This window comes from Passer domesticus, chromosome 1, assembly GCF_036417665.1.
Source record: "Passer domesticus isolate bPasDom1 chromosome 1, bPasDom1.hap1, whole genome shotgun sequence".
Classification (NCBI taxonomy): Eukaryota; Metazoa; Chordata; class Aves; order Passeriformes; family Passeridae; genus Passer; species Passer domesticus.
Window position 1 is genome coordinate 101,712,195 of NC_087474.1, and position 16,160 is coordinate 101,728,354.

The 16,160-nt window shown below is 46.8% G+C and overlaps 1 protein-coding gene across 2 annotated transcripts in view; it reads left to right on the plus strand.

Annotated features, from left to right (window-relative positions):
• The window catches only part of RIPOR2 (RHO family interacting cell polarization regulator 2), a 106,585-nt gene that overhangs the window by 36,027 nt on the left and 54,398 nt on the right, over positions 1-16,160 (plus strand). The window contains exon 1 of one of the 2 annotated variants that reach the window (XM_064431749.1): positions 2,893-3,031. The exons of the other annotated variant lie outside the window; for it this stretch is intronic. Within the exon in view, the coding sequence (XP_064287819.1) occupies positions 2,971-3,031 (61 nt within the window). The 5' untranslated portion in view covers positions 2,893-2,970. Of the gene's footprint in view, positions 1-2,892; positions 3,032-16,160 lie in introns of those variants that run through there. 2 annotated transcript variants of the gene reach the window in all.

Consider the following 16,160-nt stretch of genomic DNA (forward strand, 5'->3'; position numbering starts at 1 on the left):
GAGCAGTGCAGGTGAGGCTGCTGTCAAGGGAAGATGTGGCAAACGGGAAGGAATCAAAGCAACTCCTCTTTGTGCATCTGCAGTGGAGGCTGAGTCATTACCATTCATCACTAGCCCGACTGGTGTGTTAATTCTGGTGACAGTTGTTTTTGGGAAAGAGGACAGCTTTTGATGCCTTTTAATTCCTGAAAATAAAAGAAAAAAGGGCTGTCAAGGTAACAAGCATCCGGAGAGACTGACTGAAAACAGTGGGTAAGGAAATAGCTTTAAGTCCCAGGGAAATGCAGCATAACCAGGACAGTGTGGCTTGCTCCTTCACATTTCTGAAGGAAGCAGCAAATGGCTAAAACTTCCCATGCCCAAATTACAAATAACCTCCAATTGCAGGACAACGCAGGAGAGTTAGAGCTGCAGTATTTTCTCTGTGATTCTTCCTGCTGGTCTGTCTTTCTGATTTGAGTATTCATATGTGTATTTGTAGAATCATTCATCTTGCAACTTATTCTAGTCAAGCCCAAAAACCTTCCTCAAGAGAGCAGAAGCCTCTTCTAGCCCCAGTCCTCAGAGACTGACAGGCTCCACAGCACCCTGGGGCATTTTAGCCATTGACTTTACAAGGGCTCAAGATTTCTGACAACCACTTCCTGCTGTTTCAAGGAAACCATGGGCAGTGGCTGCCCATTGCCAGCAGTAGGCCTTGCCAGGAAACTTTAAGACAAGATACACCTTGTGGCTGTCTTTCCTTCAGCACTTCTCCTTTCCCTCACCCCCAGAAGTCATTTCACATGCTGGCCCCACCAGCCTCTGCAAGCTCAGGGGTTCCAGCCCTGACCCTGGGAGGCAGTGCCTGGAGAGGTCCCAGCCTCCTGAGCCAGTATTCCTTCCCTCCAGACTGATGCTTCTCCTCTGCAGCTTTCATGTCTCTTACTATCCCTCTTTTCACACGCCTCTCTCTCATTGATCCCCTCTTCTTCTCTGCTTCCCCTCATCACCCAATAATGGTGTTTCTCTCTTTTCCTGACTTTCTCCATCTACTCAGAACCATGGCAGGAGGGCCATACTGAGGCAGGGGGATGCTTTTGTTGAGTATCATCTAATGAAGAGATGGTCCTTGTCTGAAAAAATCATTTCAAATAAGCAGAGCAAGAAAAAGACTGAGGGAGGATGTCTAGAAAGGAGGAGTGACTTCCCCAAGGCTGTTCAGCAGGGCCAGAAACAAGTTCTCTTCTCTTGCCTGTTGGACCAAGCTGCCATGTCTGTAGTGGTTTGAACAAATGTATTTTTAAAGCAAAGCCAAGTTTGAGGGAGGCCTGTTGGGAATGGAGTTCCTTAAGGAATCTTGCTGCTGTGGCAGAGGAACTACCCAGCAGGCAAACCACAATATCCCACTAAAAACCATTTCTGAGACACTCTTGGCTTCAACCACATCCACCTAGGAAAACACAGCTTCCCAACCCTGGCAAGGCAGCAGCTCACAGGTTGTACAACCAAGACAGCTGATGTGACAGTGAGGGGGAGGCAGACCAGGGGACCAGGAAGACCCTGCATCCAGAGGAAAGCTGTGCCTGAGCTGGGAAGGGTCTTTTCACCTTCCTGTGATGACCAAAGTGCTGCCATAGGATTTGCTACTGGACACGGCCTGGGCTGGGGTGAGATCAGGTGCTTCAAATGGACTTGTCCCATCTTTAGTTTAAGTTGTGCAGTGCCTTGCAGACACCCGCTGGGAGAGCTTTAAAAAATCCCAACATAATAACTGGAGAAGAGCTCATTATATCTGTGACTCATCTGCCGGAAGCTGCAGTGAGCAAGGCTGCTGTGCTGGGAGTCTCACTTGCAAGGGTGTGGTGACACGTGCAATTACTAGACTGAGTAATTGCTGCCCAGTTCACGTTTACTGTCATTACATTCTAACTTCTGAGAGCGGAGCTGTGGGGGACTGCCTGTGCTAGGCCCCACAGTGGACACACATATCCCTAAGACAGCAGGGCTATGCAAGGCTCAGATACTACCTAAAGGCCAAATGTGTGTTTTTGGACAAGTTTAGAGTAAATTAGTTTGTAGGTAAGGTCCTCTCAGAAACTGAGACCTGACACAAAGGAGTCAACTTGCTTTATAAAGTTCAAGAAACACAGTGACAGGACAGACCAGTATGATGGTGAATTAGTAGTGACAGAGATACTCAAATAATAAGCCCATTGTTGGCAGACAGCAAATTTTACTTTGGTGTTGTTCGGTTGTTCACCTGATCAGGAAGTTCCTTAGGTTTGGTAGTGCACCACAAACTGTGGCTTGGATGAGTGTAACTCTGAGAATCATGTCCCTTCCAAGGCATCTTCCCATGGGACAACTGCCATCACCTATGGTTTCCAGCTTGTCCACATGTCCATTGCTATGGGCCACCTCAGCGTGGGTGAGAAAGTGATGTCACTGCCACCATGCTAAAAGAAAAATTAGTTGCATGAACACATGACAGTGAGAGAGCCTGGGGGTTTCCTCCTGTCACACTGTCCCTGGGGTGAAAGGGAGGAGTTGCTCTGCAGTCCAAGCAGGGTGAGTTGTTCTCCGGCTCTACCTCTGCCACCAGAAAACATTCCCATTCATATGCAAAACTTTTAACACCCCGGGCTGACAGGGCTGCTGCTGCTGCTGCTGCTGCTGCTGCTGCTGCGCAGTTACGGCACTCAGCAACAGGACAGGGTGCATTTCAAGCCTGTCCTGCCTCCTCTGCTCTCAAAATCAACTTCTCTCTCAGCGGTAAAGGACATCCCACCTCAAAGCTCATCTCAAAGGCTGACTGTAAAAACAGGAGGCGTCACTTCTATGAATGAGATTGTTTTCGTAAGGGCAGATGCGGAAGCTGTTACCACCAAAATATTTAGGAAACTGGTGAAAGGAAACAGTCGAGCTGTAGCACAGGAGCAGGTTCAAGCACTCGGCTCTGGCTGCGCCCTGAGCTGCATCCTTGCCACGATGCAGCACTCCCAAGAAGATTTGACTGCTCTTGGAGAAGAAGATGATTCCTTTGGGGAAGGTAAAATCATCTTTTATTAAACTAATCCTTCTCCTACTCAGACTAGAGACCTGTTACTAGCCTGGGTGGTATTTCTTGTGTAAATCTGAAGTTGTCTGTGGGTTTCAAGGTCACAGGGTGACCAGACTCTTTTTCTCCTTAGAGAATGGAGAACAAAGGGACCACAGACACAATAAGAATACTTTCACACTGGTTCAGCAGCTTCAAGGAAGTTACTGCAGAAGAAAGCTGGGGGGACACCCAGTGTATTTTCTACAGTGGCTGCACTGTGCAAAGTAGCACACTGGGCATTCAACACCACAGGTGCAGCTGTCGTTGAAGTGGTAGCAGTTCTTTACAGGGGCTAAGGGTGACTTGCTACTTAAAGTATCTGAGCAGAATTAGCATCCTCCTCTCCAACTGCCACAACCTGAGATACAAAGCCGGTGTCATAATTTCTTATCCCTAAAGCTGCTTCTGCTGGTGCTTGATTCCGTTGTTTGCATTCTGTACCATCATTTACATGTATGTTGAGTGCTATCAAGTCAAAATAGCAGAAACACAGATAAGAGGGCCCAGAGGAGGAGGAGGAAGAATCTGGCCCATGGTGTTCAATTTCTGCCACTGCTAACTGCTCCCCTTTGCACTTGAGCCAGGGGGAGAACTTGCTCATGCAAATCTTCTCCCGGCCCCCAGCCCTCCACAGTTTCTATGGGAGCTGAAGGCACAAAGAGATGCCTGGATCCACTCCAGAGACTGTGAACCTTAAACTCACTTTCAGCACAGCTTCAGCAAGCCTCATTTAAACAAAGCTCAGCTGCGGTTGGTATGGAAAACTTAGCAGTGAATAGTGCCAAATCAAGTTATCTGAGCCCCAGTGAAAGGCATTAGCTCAGAAAAGAAAGCAGTCTCAATGATGTTCTCTCCGTACTCAAATACATTTCTCACGTCTCTATGCCCCCACTTCTCACTTATCCCAGGCTGGGCTCAGAAAGGCAGTGAATTTGCTGACAGGAGAGGTCAGTGCATTTGCATTATGGAAGGAATCCTGGTAGTCCAGGAAACACCTCATGCCAGTGGGCAAATCAACTGGCATTGAAAGTGCCCCATTGCATTTGCTGCATCCTGCATTCAACACAAGTGGTTGCTGCTTCCCAGGATAATCATGCACATGCTCTGACTTGATATGAACATTTGCAAGTGCTCTGAAGAGCCAGTGGGTTTTTAAGCTTCTTTGCTGTTTTGAAACCTTTAGCCCATGTTCTTAATCAGAAATGTAGAAGGGAAGGAGAGAAATGTGGGCAGGTTAGTTGACATAATGTTGTGTTATCTGAAGGGAATGATACACCACTTCAAAAATCTGTTCCAGCCTCTCAGCTAAGTTGTTTCTGGCAGGGCTGATCCAGAAACAGCTAGAGGAGGCTCTGCTTTTCAAAGGCAGGAACATTATAAAAACCTCTCCATGACCCTTCTTGGAGCCAGAGGTTGGAATAGATGATCTTCTGAGGTCCCACCCCACCTGAGGTATCCTACAAGTCTATGAGTGGGTGATATCCTCCTCAACTCATCTACACATAACTGGGAACAGTTGTATCCCAGCTGCTCTCTCAGACACAGGGATTGTTGGCTCCCAAACCTGCCAGCTGGAGAGCCCAAACAACACAGGCACAGTGCTAGACTTCCCCTTCAGCCCCCTCTCCTCTCTCTTGAAGGGGTTAGCAAGGAAACATTAACTTTTTGGCTGCTATTTCTGGAGCGCTGTTGAGCCTGGAGAGCCCAGTGCACTCCCTCGAGCTGGGTGGGATCCGAGCAGGGAGGAGCAGGGCTCGTTTCGGTCACAGGGCAGCCCCTGCCCCGCTCATGCTGCAGGCCAGCCAAAATTTAGTCACAGCTAAAACTTAAGTCGCAGATTTTCAGGCCAGATGGAGGCACTTGTCAGGCACTGAACTCCCAGCTCAGTGCAGACCTCAGCTCTTAGGGCATGACCTATTTTTTATTATTTTCCACATCCACCTTTATTTGGAAAGTGATGATGGCAAATCTCTGTCCACCTTTTTAACTCATCTCAAGACTTAGTTACCATGACAGTTAAAGACAGCTACATTTTATTTCTTCTAGCACTGATCTGTCTACTTTTTTGGAGTTAGTTTCCCTCCTGTCCAGGAGAGCTAAGAACTCACTATTTTATAAAAATACTTCAATCCTATGGGGAAGAACCAATTTTTGTATGTCCTCTCTAGAAACTGGCATCTTTGATGATTTCTCAGCTGGGTTATGTGTGTAAAGATCTCATGCAGTACCAAGTCCTATTTCTTACTAAAGTCTGAGTACACTAGCAATACAATTATTTTCTCTAAAATCCTAATGATTGCCACTGATTGTACTCCATCTCCTTTAATTTTGTTTATATGACTTCAATATCAGCTCTTCCTTGATGAAGCCAAGACCATTGCCAGGCTACCACATCATTAGTGACACAACATAAACTTACAGCTACCTGTAATTGCTCTGGTGTTTCAAGTTTTCTGAAACATCAACAAGAAGTTCCTAGGATAACTCTTCTCAAAATTACAGTTTTAAATTGTCTTCTGGGAAAGATCAAGGGGGAAATAATTTCCATTGATATATTCTGTGAGATGGCATTGATATTTTCTCATATGTAAACCAAAACATTTGTTGAAAACTTCTGTGTTTTCTTCAGCATAATTCATCATTCCACAATTTTCATTTACTTGTGCTTCAGTAGGCATTGCTTTTCCTTATTATACCTTGAAATTGCAAGTCACAGAGCTGGATGTGACAAAATAGGCTAGAACTCTCCTCACAAAAATGCAATAGGTATTCAAAGCTTTGAAATGTTCATCCTCAAAGAAACATTGTTAGCTCTTTCCCTTGTTTTGTAATAACAGTGCCTTGCACTGACATGGTGCTCTCTCCTTCAGAGGTTTTGCAGAGATTTTGCAAGTGACTGTGCTTAGGTTCAGTGAAGAACAACTCCCTCTCCTCTGCAGTCTGGTCAGTGTTGAACAGGACACAGCTGTAGTCTGGAAAAGTTTAAAAAATAAATTCTTTTAGCCCTTTGAAAGCACAGATTTAATTTCTTTTAAGCCCTACTCACTCTGTTAACTCAAAGCAAGTGTCTTCAGTTACTTTTACAATTTTATTAGGTCAAAACACCCACTTTGGGGAAAATGCTGTTTAATTTTTAGTGACTCTAAGTGCTTGGGATTCTGAAGTTATGTTTCATTAAAAAGAAATCCCTTCCACTAGCACTCGGCTTTCCCTCACCACTGCAGCCTGCAGTGATGGTTTGGATTTTCCCTGACTGTCTAAGATAAGGAGCCAAGCCTAGAGATTGAGGGAGATTTGAGCACAAGTCAGCTCTCTTGGCAGACCCTGGTTTCCCTGGGAGGAGAGCTGAGAGCTCTGAGAGGTGTGATGCCACCACACCAGCACAGCCTCTGACTGGGACCAGAGGCTTGGCACAGCAGGAGCTCCTAGATCAAGTAGACACATCCATGAGCAGAATTTGCAAGCAGTCAGCAAACATGGCCAGCATATCACAGAATTGTAGGATATGCTGAACTGGAAACGATCCATCAGGATCGTTGAGTCCAACTACTGGCCCTGTACAGGATACCCCCAAGAGTCATACCTTGAGTATGACTCAAGTGCCCAAGAGTATTGTTCAAATGCTTCTTGAACCCTGTCAGGCTGGTGCTGTGACCACTTCCCTGGGGAGCCTGTTCCAGTGCCTAACCACCCTCTGGGTGAAGAACCTTTCCCTGATATCCTGCCTCAAACTCCCCTGACTCAACTGCAAAAACTTTATGAAGTTTCCTTGGATCCTGTCACTGGTCACCACAGAGAAGAGATCAGTGTCTGCCTCTCCCCTTCACAAGGGAGTTGTGACTGCAATGAGGTCTCCCCTCAGTCTCCTCTTTTCCAGGCTGAACAGACCAAGTGACCTCAGCTGCCCTTCATACAGGGTAATAGTCCTCCTTTGGATGCTCTCTAAAGGCTTAATGCCATTTTTATATTGTGGCACCTAAAGCTCCCCCAGCACTTGAGGTGAGGCTGTCCCAGTGCAGAGCACAGCAGGACAATCCCCTCCCTTGCCTGGCTAGCAGTGCTGTGCCTGATGCCCCCAGGAGAGGGTTGTCCCTCCTGGCTGCCAGGGCACTGCTGACTCAGATTCAAGGGACCTCAAATCCAGGTCCCTTTCCACAGTGCTTCTCTCCAGCCTCTTGTTCTCTAGTCTATATACACATCCAGGGTTGCCCCATTCAAGGTCCAGAATCCAGCACTTGCCCTTGTTGAACTTCTTACAATTGGTGATTGCCCAGTCCTCTAATTTTTTTGGGTCTTTCTGCAGGGTCTGTCTGCCCTTGAGGGAGTCAACAGCTCCTCTCAGTTTAGTGTTGTTGGCAAACTTGCTTGGTGTTCCTTCGAGAATTAGGTCCAAATAATTTGTTAGCACTGACCACCCTATCCAAACTGAGAATGCACAGGAAAAGTAGAAATTAAGCTGTGATTTACTGCAGGTCTTTTCATGCAGCTGCTCTACACTGACCTCTCTCACACCTCAACTTCCCACTTCCTGTACATGCCCTCTGGTTGTACATGGGGTAACCATAATCTCCCTCTCAGGTCAAAGCCCACACAAAATCCCATCAATGTTTCCAAAGAATGGGGTAGGGGAAACCAATGCCGTCTTTTTCATTGCATTTCATTGCATTAAGTGTGTGCTCCAGTTCAGTAGACCAGAGCCCCATTTTAGATGGTGCACTGCACAGATTCAGAGTCCCAAGGCCCTTTCCTTGCCCAGGACTGACATGCTCCTTTTGGCATACGGATATATTCCAGCACCGCTGTCCATCAAGGCTCCTGTGAGAACATGTTGTAACTGCATCAAATCTTTAAGGTATGCTTCAAAAATGCACCAGATGCCTTTGAATCCTTGTAAAGCCTGTCTGTATATTATAAGAGAGAAAAGAGTTTTAGTTCTGGGGTTTGGGACCAGCTCTGAGGCTTAGCTGAAATGTAAGGTAGCTGCTGTACATGGTTATGTGCAGTGCCTGCACATGGTAAGGTTAGAGATGTCAGAAAAAACTGAGGATAAAGCCTTGGATGTTCACTTGTGGTTGAGACTCTTTATTTAGCAACAATTCAGATTAAGCAATTTTTCTCTTTCCCTGAAGCAATACTCGCTTTTCTCGGACATACAACTGCAGTGACTTGTCAAATGTCGCACAGGGCCATCCATGTCACAGCTTGTCTGTCACCCATGGCACCAGGTTTCTTTCCATGCTGTATCTAGCCCTGCTTTGGTGAGACCCCTCAGGTATGATCCCTCCCCACAGAGTACATCAAAGTGGTGTAACTTTAAGAGAATTGTGTTTTCTAAGGATACTCACGTGTTCATATCAGTATGGTATTCCAGCAGATTCCTCAGAGATACACAGAGATACTCGTTTTCCTATGTTTTCACCCCATAGAGTTTGACATGGCTACTTTTTATCCAGCATACCAGTTCCCAATACTTCAGGAGGCTGTTGTAAGGATGAAATGTATCAAGCATGGGAACTTCTCCTTCCTGACTGCTGGGAGACTGCACATCAGTGTCCTGAAAACATTTGCAGGTCCCACCAACCCTACTTGTCCTTTTGGCTTATCTCACACTCCTGGAGAAAGTGAGTGCTGTACTCCCTGCAGCCCAGAGGATGAGAAGTCCCATCACCAAGGCAACAGTGTCTGCTTCATCCAGATAGATGGATTGTAGGGAGATATTTGGCCTATAAACTCAGATTGAAGCACCTTCCTGCAAGAGCATGATCAGACCTATTTAATATGCAGGACAAGGATGGCAAGGAAAGAAGGGTGCTGTCTTATGGAGCATTTTTGTTATTCCTGTTTACACTAAATGCTCCACTCACCTGCTTCTCGCAGCTGCTTCGTTCTGGTTGTGGTCCATGGGTGGACTCGGAGTTATGCAGACGGGGGAGAGAGCTTTTTGTGGTCAGAGGAGTCAGTGTGAGACGCCCATCCCCACCCCAGGCGCCCCCACACTGACCCACCCACAGTGCTCTGGAACTTCCAGCTGTCATGGGCAGCTGGAGCGTTATTTTTAACAGGGCATTGCACTCCATATATGAAGCAAAAAAGTTTGAGCCCATGAGGCCCAAATAAATAAAAAAAAATTTAAAAAAGGATTGAAATGAGAGACACTTTCTGCTTTGTTCTCTCCCTGTTTTTTAATTAAAGAACTTTGATCTTTTTGGTGCTTCCTTCTCTGTTTCAGGAAGTCAGCTTTTTTTGTTCATATCTGTTGATGATATTTCTAGATCACCAATAATAACAACATTGAGGGGAAAATCCAGGTCAAATAAACAAGTGGCATTTAACCAGCCCTCAGAGAAAAGAGGAAGGTATGTACAAGCCAGACAGAAACCACTGATCAGGTGTGCTTGGGGCTCCTTCTAAGCTTGCAAAACAAGTGTCACACCAAAGGCTGCTGCAAAGTTGCCTTTCTTTTCACACATTTTTCCCCTCCTTGTTTTACACAGCATCTTTACGAAGTTCCAAGAAACACGAGCATTTTGTCACTCAGTGACAAAAATTCACAAAATAAATTCACAAAATAAATGTGTCTTGGCTAATGTGAGTGGGTGGCGTAAACAACTTCACCCCTTTAATAATTCGAGGCACAGCTCAGCCGCCTGTGAAATGAGCTTCCGCCTGCCTGGATGCTGAACCAAAGCCTTGTGGTTGGTGCACCATGGGTGTGACAGGCACAAAACAACCGGGTCAGGAAGTGCAGAGTTAAAAGGCGAGGAGTGAAAACAGTCTGTGTGTATGAATGAGGCGGGGAGAGAGAGGGAGAGAGTAGTCAAGCACTTGACAATGTCACAGAGGCCCTAAAAAGCTGATGGTGGGAAGATTTCCCAATAGCAGGATTTCTCCTATGTCTCAGCATTGCTTGTGGGGGTGAGGGGTGTTGTCAGGCCACACAGAATTTTAAGCAGTGTGTTGTTGATCTGGCATCCAGGAGCAGGGAAATGGTTTGAAGCAGGGGTTTATGCTGTGAACGAGTCCCTGATATTACTGTGTCTTTGGCATCTGGAAAACAGGTAAAGAAAAAGTGCTATGGAAATCCTGAGGATAGAAGGCTTCAATCTGCATAACTTTATGGGGGCTCACACTGGCTTACTGTGGTTTAATTGCAGGTAGTCTGGGAGATGGAAAGTTCAGAGATGCAGAGCTTGGAAATTATGCCTTGAGTTCTAATAGTTGATAAAAAGGTTGGAAGACAAGAAGCGAAGTAGAAAGATATGAAGCCATGGAGAGTGAGAAACTAAACTGGTATTTTGGAGAAGAGCCCACTGTGACCAGCTCTTGCCTGAACAGATAAACACAGTAGATAAACACATCTGGCTGCACCCAAATTGGGGCAGTTTGAATGACCTCTATTCCAGCCTTCTTTGAGATTTAGTGTTCTAGCTCCTCAAACTGGTTACCTTATTTTCCTCTTAGTCAATAGTGAGTGTGTTCGAGAAGGAGGGAGGGCAAGGATGGAAACAAGAAGCCCCTCCACTTCAGGGCATGGAAATTGGGCTTTTTTGCTGACCATGGCAGTCCCCTGGTGCTAGCCTGGAAGAGTGGGCACAAGTGTGGCTGGTGCCTGTCAGGGTCCACAGCCCAGCATTCCCACCCAGAGGGCAACAGGAGGCAGATCCACTCAGGCATGGGGTACACTCATCTTTGTGACTGCAGGTTCAATGAGGAAGCCCTGCAGCAGCTGCTTACCATTAGAGTGATATTTACTTGAGCTTTCCCTCTAACCAGGATCCAGTAACTAAGGTAATGCCCACACAGGCCTGGGTTAGGTTTCCCCAGTGCAAAGTGATGCTTTTAGTTATGCCCCACTGAGAAAACTGCCTGCACTTGGAGCTGCTCTGTTGCACCGTGGTGGGGGAGCTCGGCACCCAGGCTGCTCCTGCAGCATCACTAACCAGAACCTGCCCTGGATTTACTGCCCATGTCGTGGCATTGTGTGAGCCTGCCTACTATAGCAGTGCACACAAGGGCTTGCAAAAGCTCCCCTTTCATCACACCAGGCTATTCCCCAGGCCAGCCCTGCCTTCCTGCCCTCCCTGTGCCCAGGGGAAGTGACCTGCAATGATGAGCTTTTGTGCAACTGATCCTCTCAGCTCTTCACGCTGTGTAACACCAGAGTGAAAAGCCCCCAACTCTCCTCACTCCCTGAGGAGTGCACCTATGGTTCAGGTATGGCAACAGCCAAGCAGTATCCAGGAGGTTCCCTGGAGAGGTGTCACAGTCACCTGTGGCAGAAGAGAGAGGGACAGCCTCTCTGAGGGGCTTGGCAGGACTGCTAAAAGCTCTGTGAATATATTCAATAACATAGTCATTAAATTTTCAAGGACTCCTGCAGGACCTCAGGGAGATGAGCTCACACATGAGCCCCACGGCTTTCTCAAATTTGTGATTAAGATCCCAGTGGCTAACAAGGCTGGCCAGCATTCAGGCTCCATGGCATAACTGGAGCTTTGCTCACATCCTTCTCATTTCATGGTAGCTCAGAGCAGTGGAAGAGCTCTGTTGTGAAGGTGGATATTGTCTATAAGGCACCGTGCTCTTTTTAGCAGCTGGTTGTGACTGTGTAGAAGTGCAGTTTGCCAGCTGAGAGCTCCTGTAAATTTTTGAGTCCTGCTCACTGCCTTCACTCTGAACTAACAGATTTCCTTTTGTTGAGGGTCTTGGAGAAGAGAGATACTTTATAGATGTAGATAGATTTGAAACTAGATAGCATCTCTGAGATCCTCCTCCAAACACATGCAAGGAGTGCCACATAGCAATCCCAGCACACACTTAGCAAGTGAGGCTCTTTTGAGAGGGGTGGGAATGTTGAAAAGAATCCATACAAAAATATTCTCAAAGAAAAGAAAGCCACAGGAGGAGCAGAGCACTCCAGCACTGCTGAGCTCAGCTGTGGAGTTGGATGTCGGTGGCTTTTTTTTTCTAATTTCTCCATTGAAACTCAGGCAGCTCTGGAGGTCCTGATGTGCTCTGCCTCTTCTGTCACTCTGGGGAGCTTCCTGCCCACTCTATTCCTGATGCCTGTTGTGAGCCAAGGAAGAGTTAGCTTAATCAGCAGCACCAGCCTCTGAGTACTGCCAAGTTGTTGTCATTAATCACTTCAAAAATCACTGCACTGAAAATAGTACACAGGGTCAGATGTTCAAAAACTGGCATGGTTTCACTGGTGTCATTTAACCTCAGCCACAAAGCCAGAACACACCCCTAAAGAAACACTTCTTATTTGCTTTACGTATTATTTATGAATTTTAAATCCACTCACACAAAGCTGCTCTTCACCTTTCCTAGAGGAAATAACTGCTATGAATGGTCAATCACCTCCAGGTGAAGGCAGGCTGGACCAACAAAGAACATGTATCCCCCCAAGAGATGCCTGGGGGTACTGGTCTGAGGGTTTGGTGGGAGCTTTTCTGTGCTACAGACCACCCTCTCTCCCTTGGAATCTCAGTCCAAATATTTGGCAGATGCACTTGGGGCTCATTACATTACAGAGGCAGCATGTTCATTGCGCTCCCCCGAATGGCATTTTGTGTGTGCTGCACTTGTTTTGTATTTGCTATATTTAAGCCACAGAAATATGCGCTGGGGAGGAAAAGAGGGAAGTGGTGGTATCTTGGAGGCAGGGAAGAAATGAAAATAATTTCTCAAAGCTGCAGTCCTCTGTACAGAGTTTTGGCTCACAAAAAGGAAAGAGGAGCACAGTCTCTGCACCAAGGACCTCAACAGGTCACCCATACTGCAGTTTATCTGGGAATGATTACAAGGCAGCTCTGGTGCTACGCTAACGTAACTAAGGATGGAAATTGCTTGAAACCTTTGCACCTGAGGACTCCTTCTGGGTTTCTGTTACGAAACTGCCCTGTTACGGACATGCAGGAAGACAGGTGTGCAGCACTGCAGAACTCATACATGGAACCAGATTTTTAATGTCTGGCATTATTTGTTCCTTTGCTTCCTGCTTCCACCCCAGCCTTTGCAGCCTTCTTCTACCTCACCATCATTTTCCCCAGACCATGTTCATCATCCCTGCAGCTCCTCCCCTTCTTGCCATGACCTGTGGGGCTCACAGAGCACCAGGAAGGCAGGGTCTGTCTCTATGCTGCTGCTGGGGGTTGCAGCAAGGCAGGCCAAAGTCCTGGATGCTCCTGACTTGCTATTTCAGTCATGGACTGAGGACATCTTTGATGTTTGCTAACATGTCCTATAGTGTCTTGCTCCATATAACATAATATTTTATGATCCATGGTCCTTCCAGGCCAGTTGTCTGCTTCATGTCATGGGATGGACATGAACCAGAGTGTGCTTGTGTATGTATAAAGAAAGGTTTTCTCCTCCTCTGTGTTTTAGAGCTTGCCCAAAATTTGTTTCTCAAATGCAGGTGAGGGTGCAATGGGAGTATGGAGGTGAACATGGGCGGGGGTCACATTTTAACTGTAGTCCTGATGTCAGCAACAAATTTCAGCAGCAGGCATTACTGCTGGATAATATGGGAAGAGATCGGCACAGTCCCTAACAGAACCCCCAAAGAGATTCAGAATGTCAGCCTGCTGTCAGTATGGATGGTGAAGGTTGTGGAAGGGAGACTGCCCTGGGCATTTGAGAGCCAAGAAACAAGTAAGAGGCAAGAGATTACCCAATGATCCAAGAGGATTCCAGCAAGGAAGCTAGGGACATATTGACTTTCTGTCTACAAAGTTGAAAATGTTCCTGAAAATGGTCTAACAGGGTCTTCTTGATCTTAAGCATACTGGTTGTACTGGGACAGGTAGCCCTGAGCAGAAATCTCACATGCTGCAGACCCATGGAAAACAATGTGTTCCACTGCCTGCATTCCTCTGGGCAAGTTGGCTTCATGGCTGTCCAGCAGCAGGACTTCAAGCCAGCCCATTACCAGCAGCATGGTTGACACTGTCCTGAAGTCATGCTCCCCAAAAGCAGGCTGTTAGTGCCATACCTGTCTCTCCAAGTTTCTAATCCCTCCTATAGTAGCTTTGATCATCTCAGTGTAGCTGACTTCCAGCTGTCCAGCAAAGCAAAAATTAGTTTACAGCAGTTTTTCAAGCGCCTTAACTAGAAAACAAGGAATGATTTTCAAAAACAAGAGACAGGGGAAAAATAAGGATAGAGCTGCAGTACTAGACACGCCATCCACACACTTGGTGTGCACGTAAAAGCAGCTCAGCCAGCCCTGGTTGCTAAGCAGTCTGAGAAACTGGAATGTGCTGCTCCCTCCAACCCGGCATGAACATTGCCACGCAAAACCTGCCCAGAAGAGGCATCAGTGCTGATTTTGAAACAGGTTCTGGGGGAAAAAAATGCAGTTGTTGACTCCTTTGTGCTGCTCTCCCAAGTTATATACGTGAGGATAGGTAGGGTGTATGCTTGTGCATACACCTCTCAAACATCAAATGCTGCCAGATGTCACAGGCCATTGTGGGAAGTGTTCTTGATCTGAAGGCAGCTATCTCAGACCACCACAAATGCAGCCAGGTGGGACAAAGAACAGATAAAAGAAGGATTACCTAGGGAAAGTGTTATCTCTGTGGTACATCAAAGCTAAAGGTGATTCCCCTTTCTGTCCCTGGCCCTCTCTCTCTGTATCCATAGCTGTTCCTTGACATACCAAGTGTGTCCTGACCACCGTGCCACAGGACACAACCACTGCATTATGCTTTGGTCATTCCCAAAGATCCAGCTGTGCTGAGCATCTGGCCAGAAGTGCCAAAAGGGATTTGTTCCTGAATCACTGCAGAAGATCAGCACTAGTAGCTTTTCCCTACAAAGTGCCCCAGAGCAGCAAGTGGAAAGACTTGCAAAAGCACCATCATGAGAAATGAGGAACTTGAGGGTGGAGCAGCAACATAGTGATGGGAAGTAAAAGGGGGGAAATGATTGCACAGTGGTTAGAGGAGAGAAAAACAAGTGGGTATCAAATTCTTCTGGAAAGAGAGCAAGAAGTGCTACAGGACGACAATGAATGTGCAACAAACTGGACAGAAAATCTATAAGTGCAGGAATGGAGTCAATCCAAAGAGCAGCATGGGCAGGGTGCAGTAGGAGAATTGTGGCTACACTTTAATATGTATAGTTGGAAAGAGTAATGGCAAACTTGCATACAGTCAGAATGTTAAAGCTCACATCTTGCCCAGATTGCTCATAGCAGGGGTCAGGATCTTGTCTTTTACCTCCCCTCTAAAAGCTTGCCCAAGTGATGGTTCCAGCACCTGCCATGTTCCCCACTCTCAAATATGGTCATTTACCCATATTTTTGGACCAAGATCCTCAAGAGCAGTCAGGTTTGCACCTTGTGCTCCCACAAAAGACTTTCCAGGGTGTGATACCTGCTGGAGATGTCCTGTGGGACATCCATCAGCAATATGAAAAAGATGCCTTGTGCATCCCTTCTGAGCATGGGAGTTACACAGAAACACAGCAAAGACAAGTTACATCAAGAAAAACAGGTGTAAATTATCTTCCTTAAAGGCTAGGGCAGGGCCGATCTACCTCAGACATCCAGAGCTCAAAGCTGTGGTCTGCCCAACCACCACCCCACATCCTTTGGCCTCTTGCTGCTCTGAACGTGCTAACAAGAGACCTCCATGCAAATTGCTGTCTGCAGGGCCTGCCGAGCATTGCCACCCACCACCAGTCCTTGCTTTCAGGTGAATGAAGTCACCCAGGCCTAAGTCTTTGTATCTGCATAACAGACACATATCCTCAGGGATGCAAGCAGGGAAATTTCAACAATATCCCACTTTTTCTGGGGGGGGTGGGGTGGTCCACACAGAACCCTCTGGCACAGTATCTTATGCAGAAAAGAGAGTTTCCCCTGGACCTCCATCCAGACTACTGGGTCCTGCTCCCCCTTTCCAGGTTTGTCTAGTCTGCAATGGACCTGAAAGCCTCCTGCTCTTCTGATTCAGGAGATTCAGTGGGCTGGAGTCTGGGCCGCAATAGGAAAAGTGAAGTACTTCTCAATATATCCACCCTGAAGAGGGATGTGTAACTGATGCATATCAGCCAGAAAATCCTG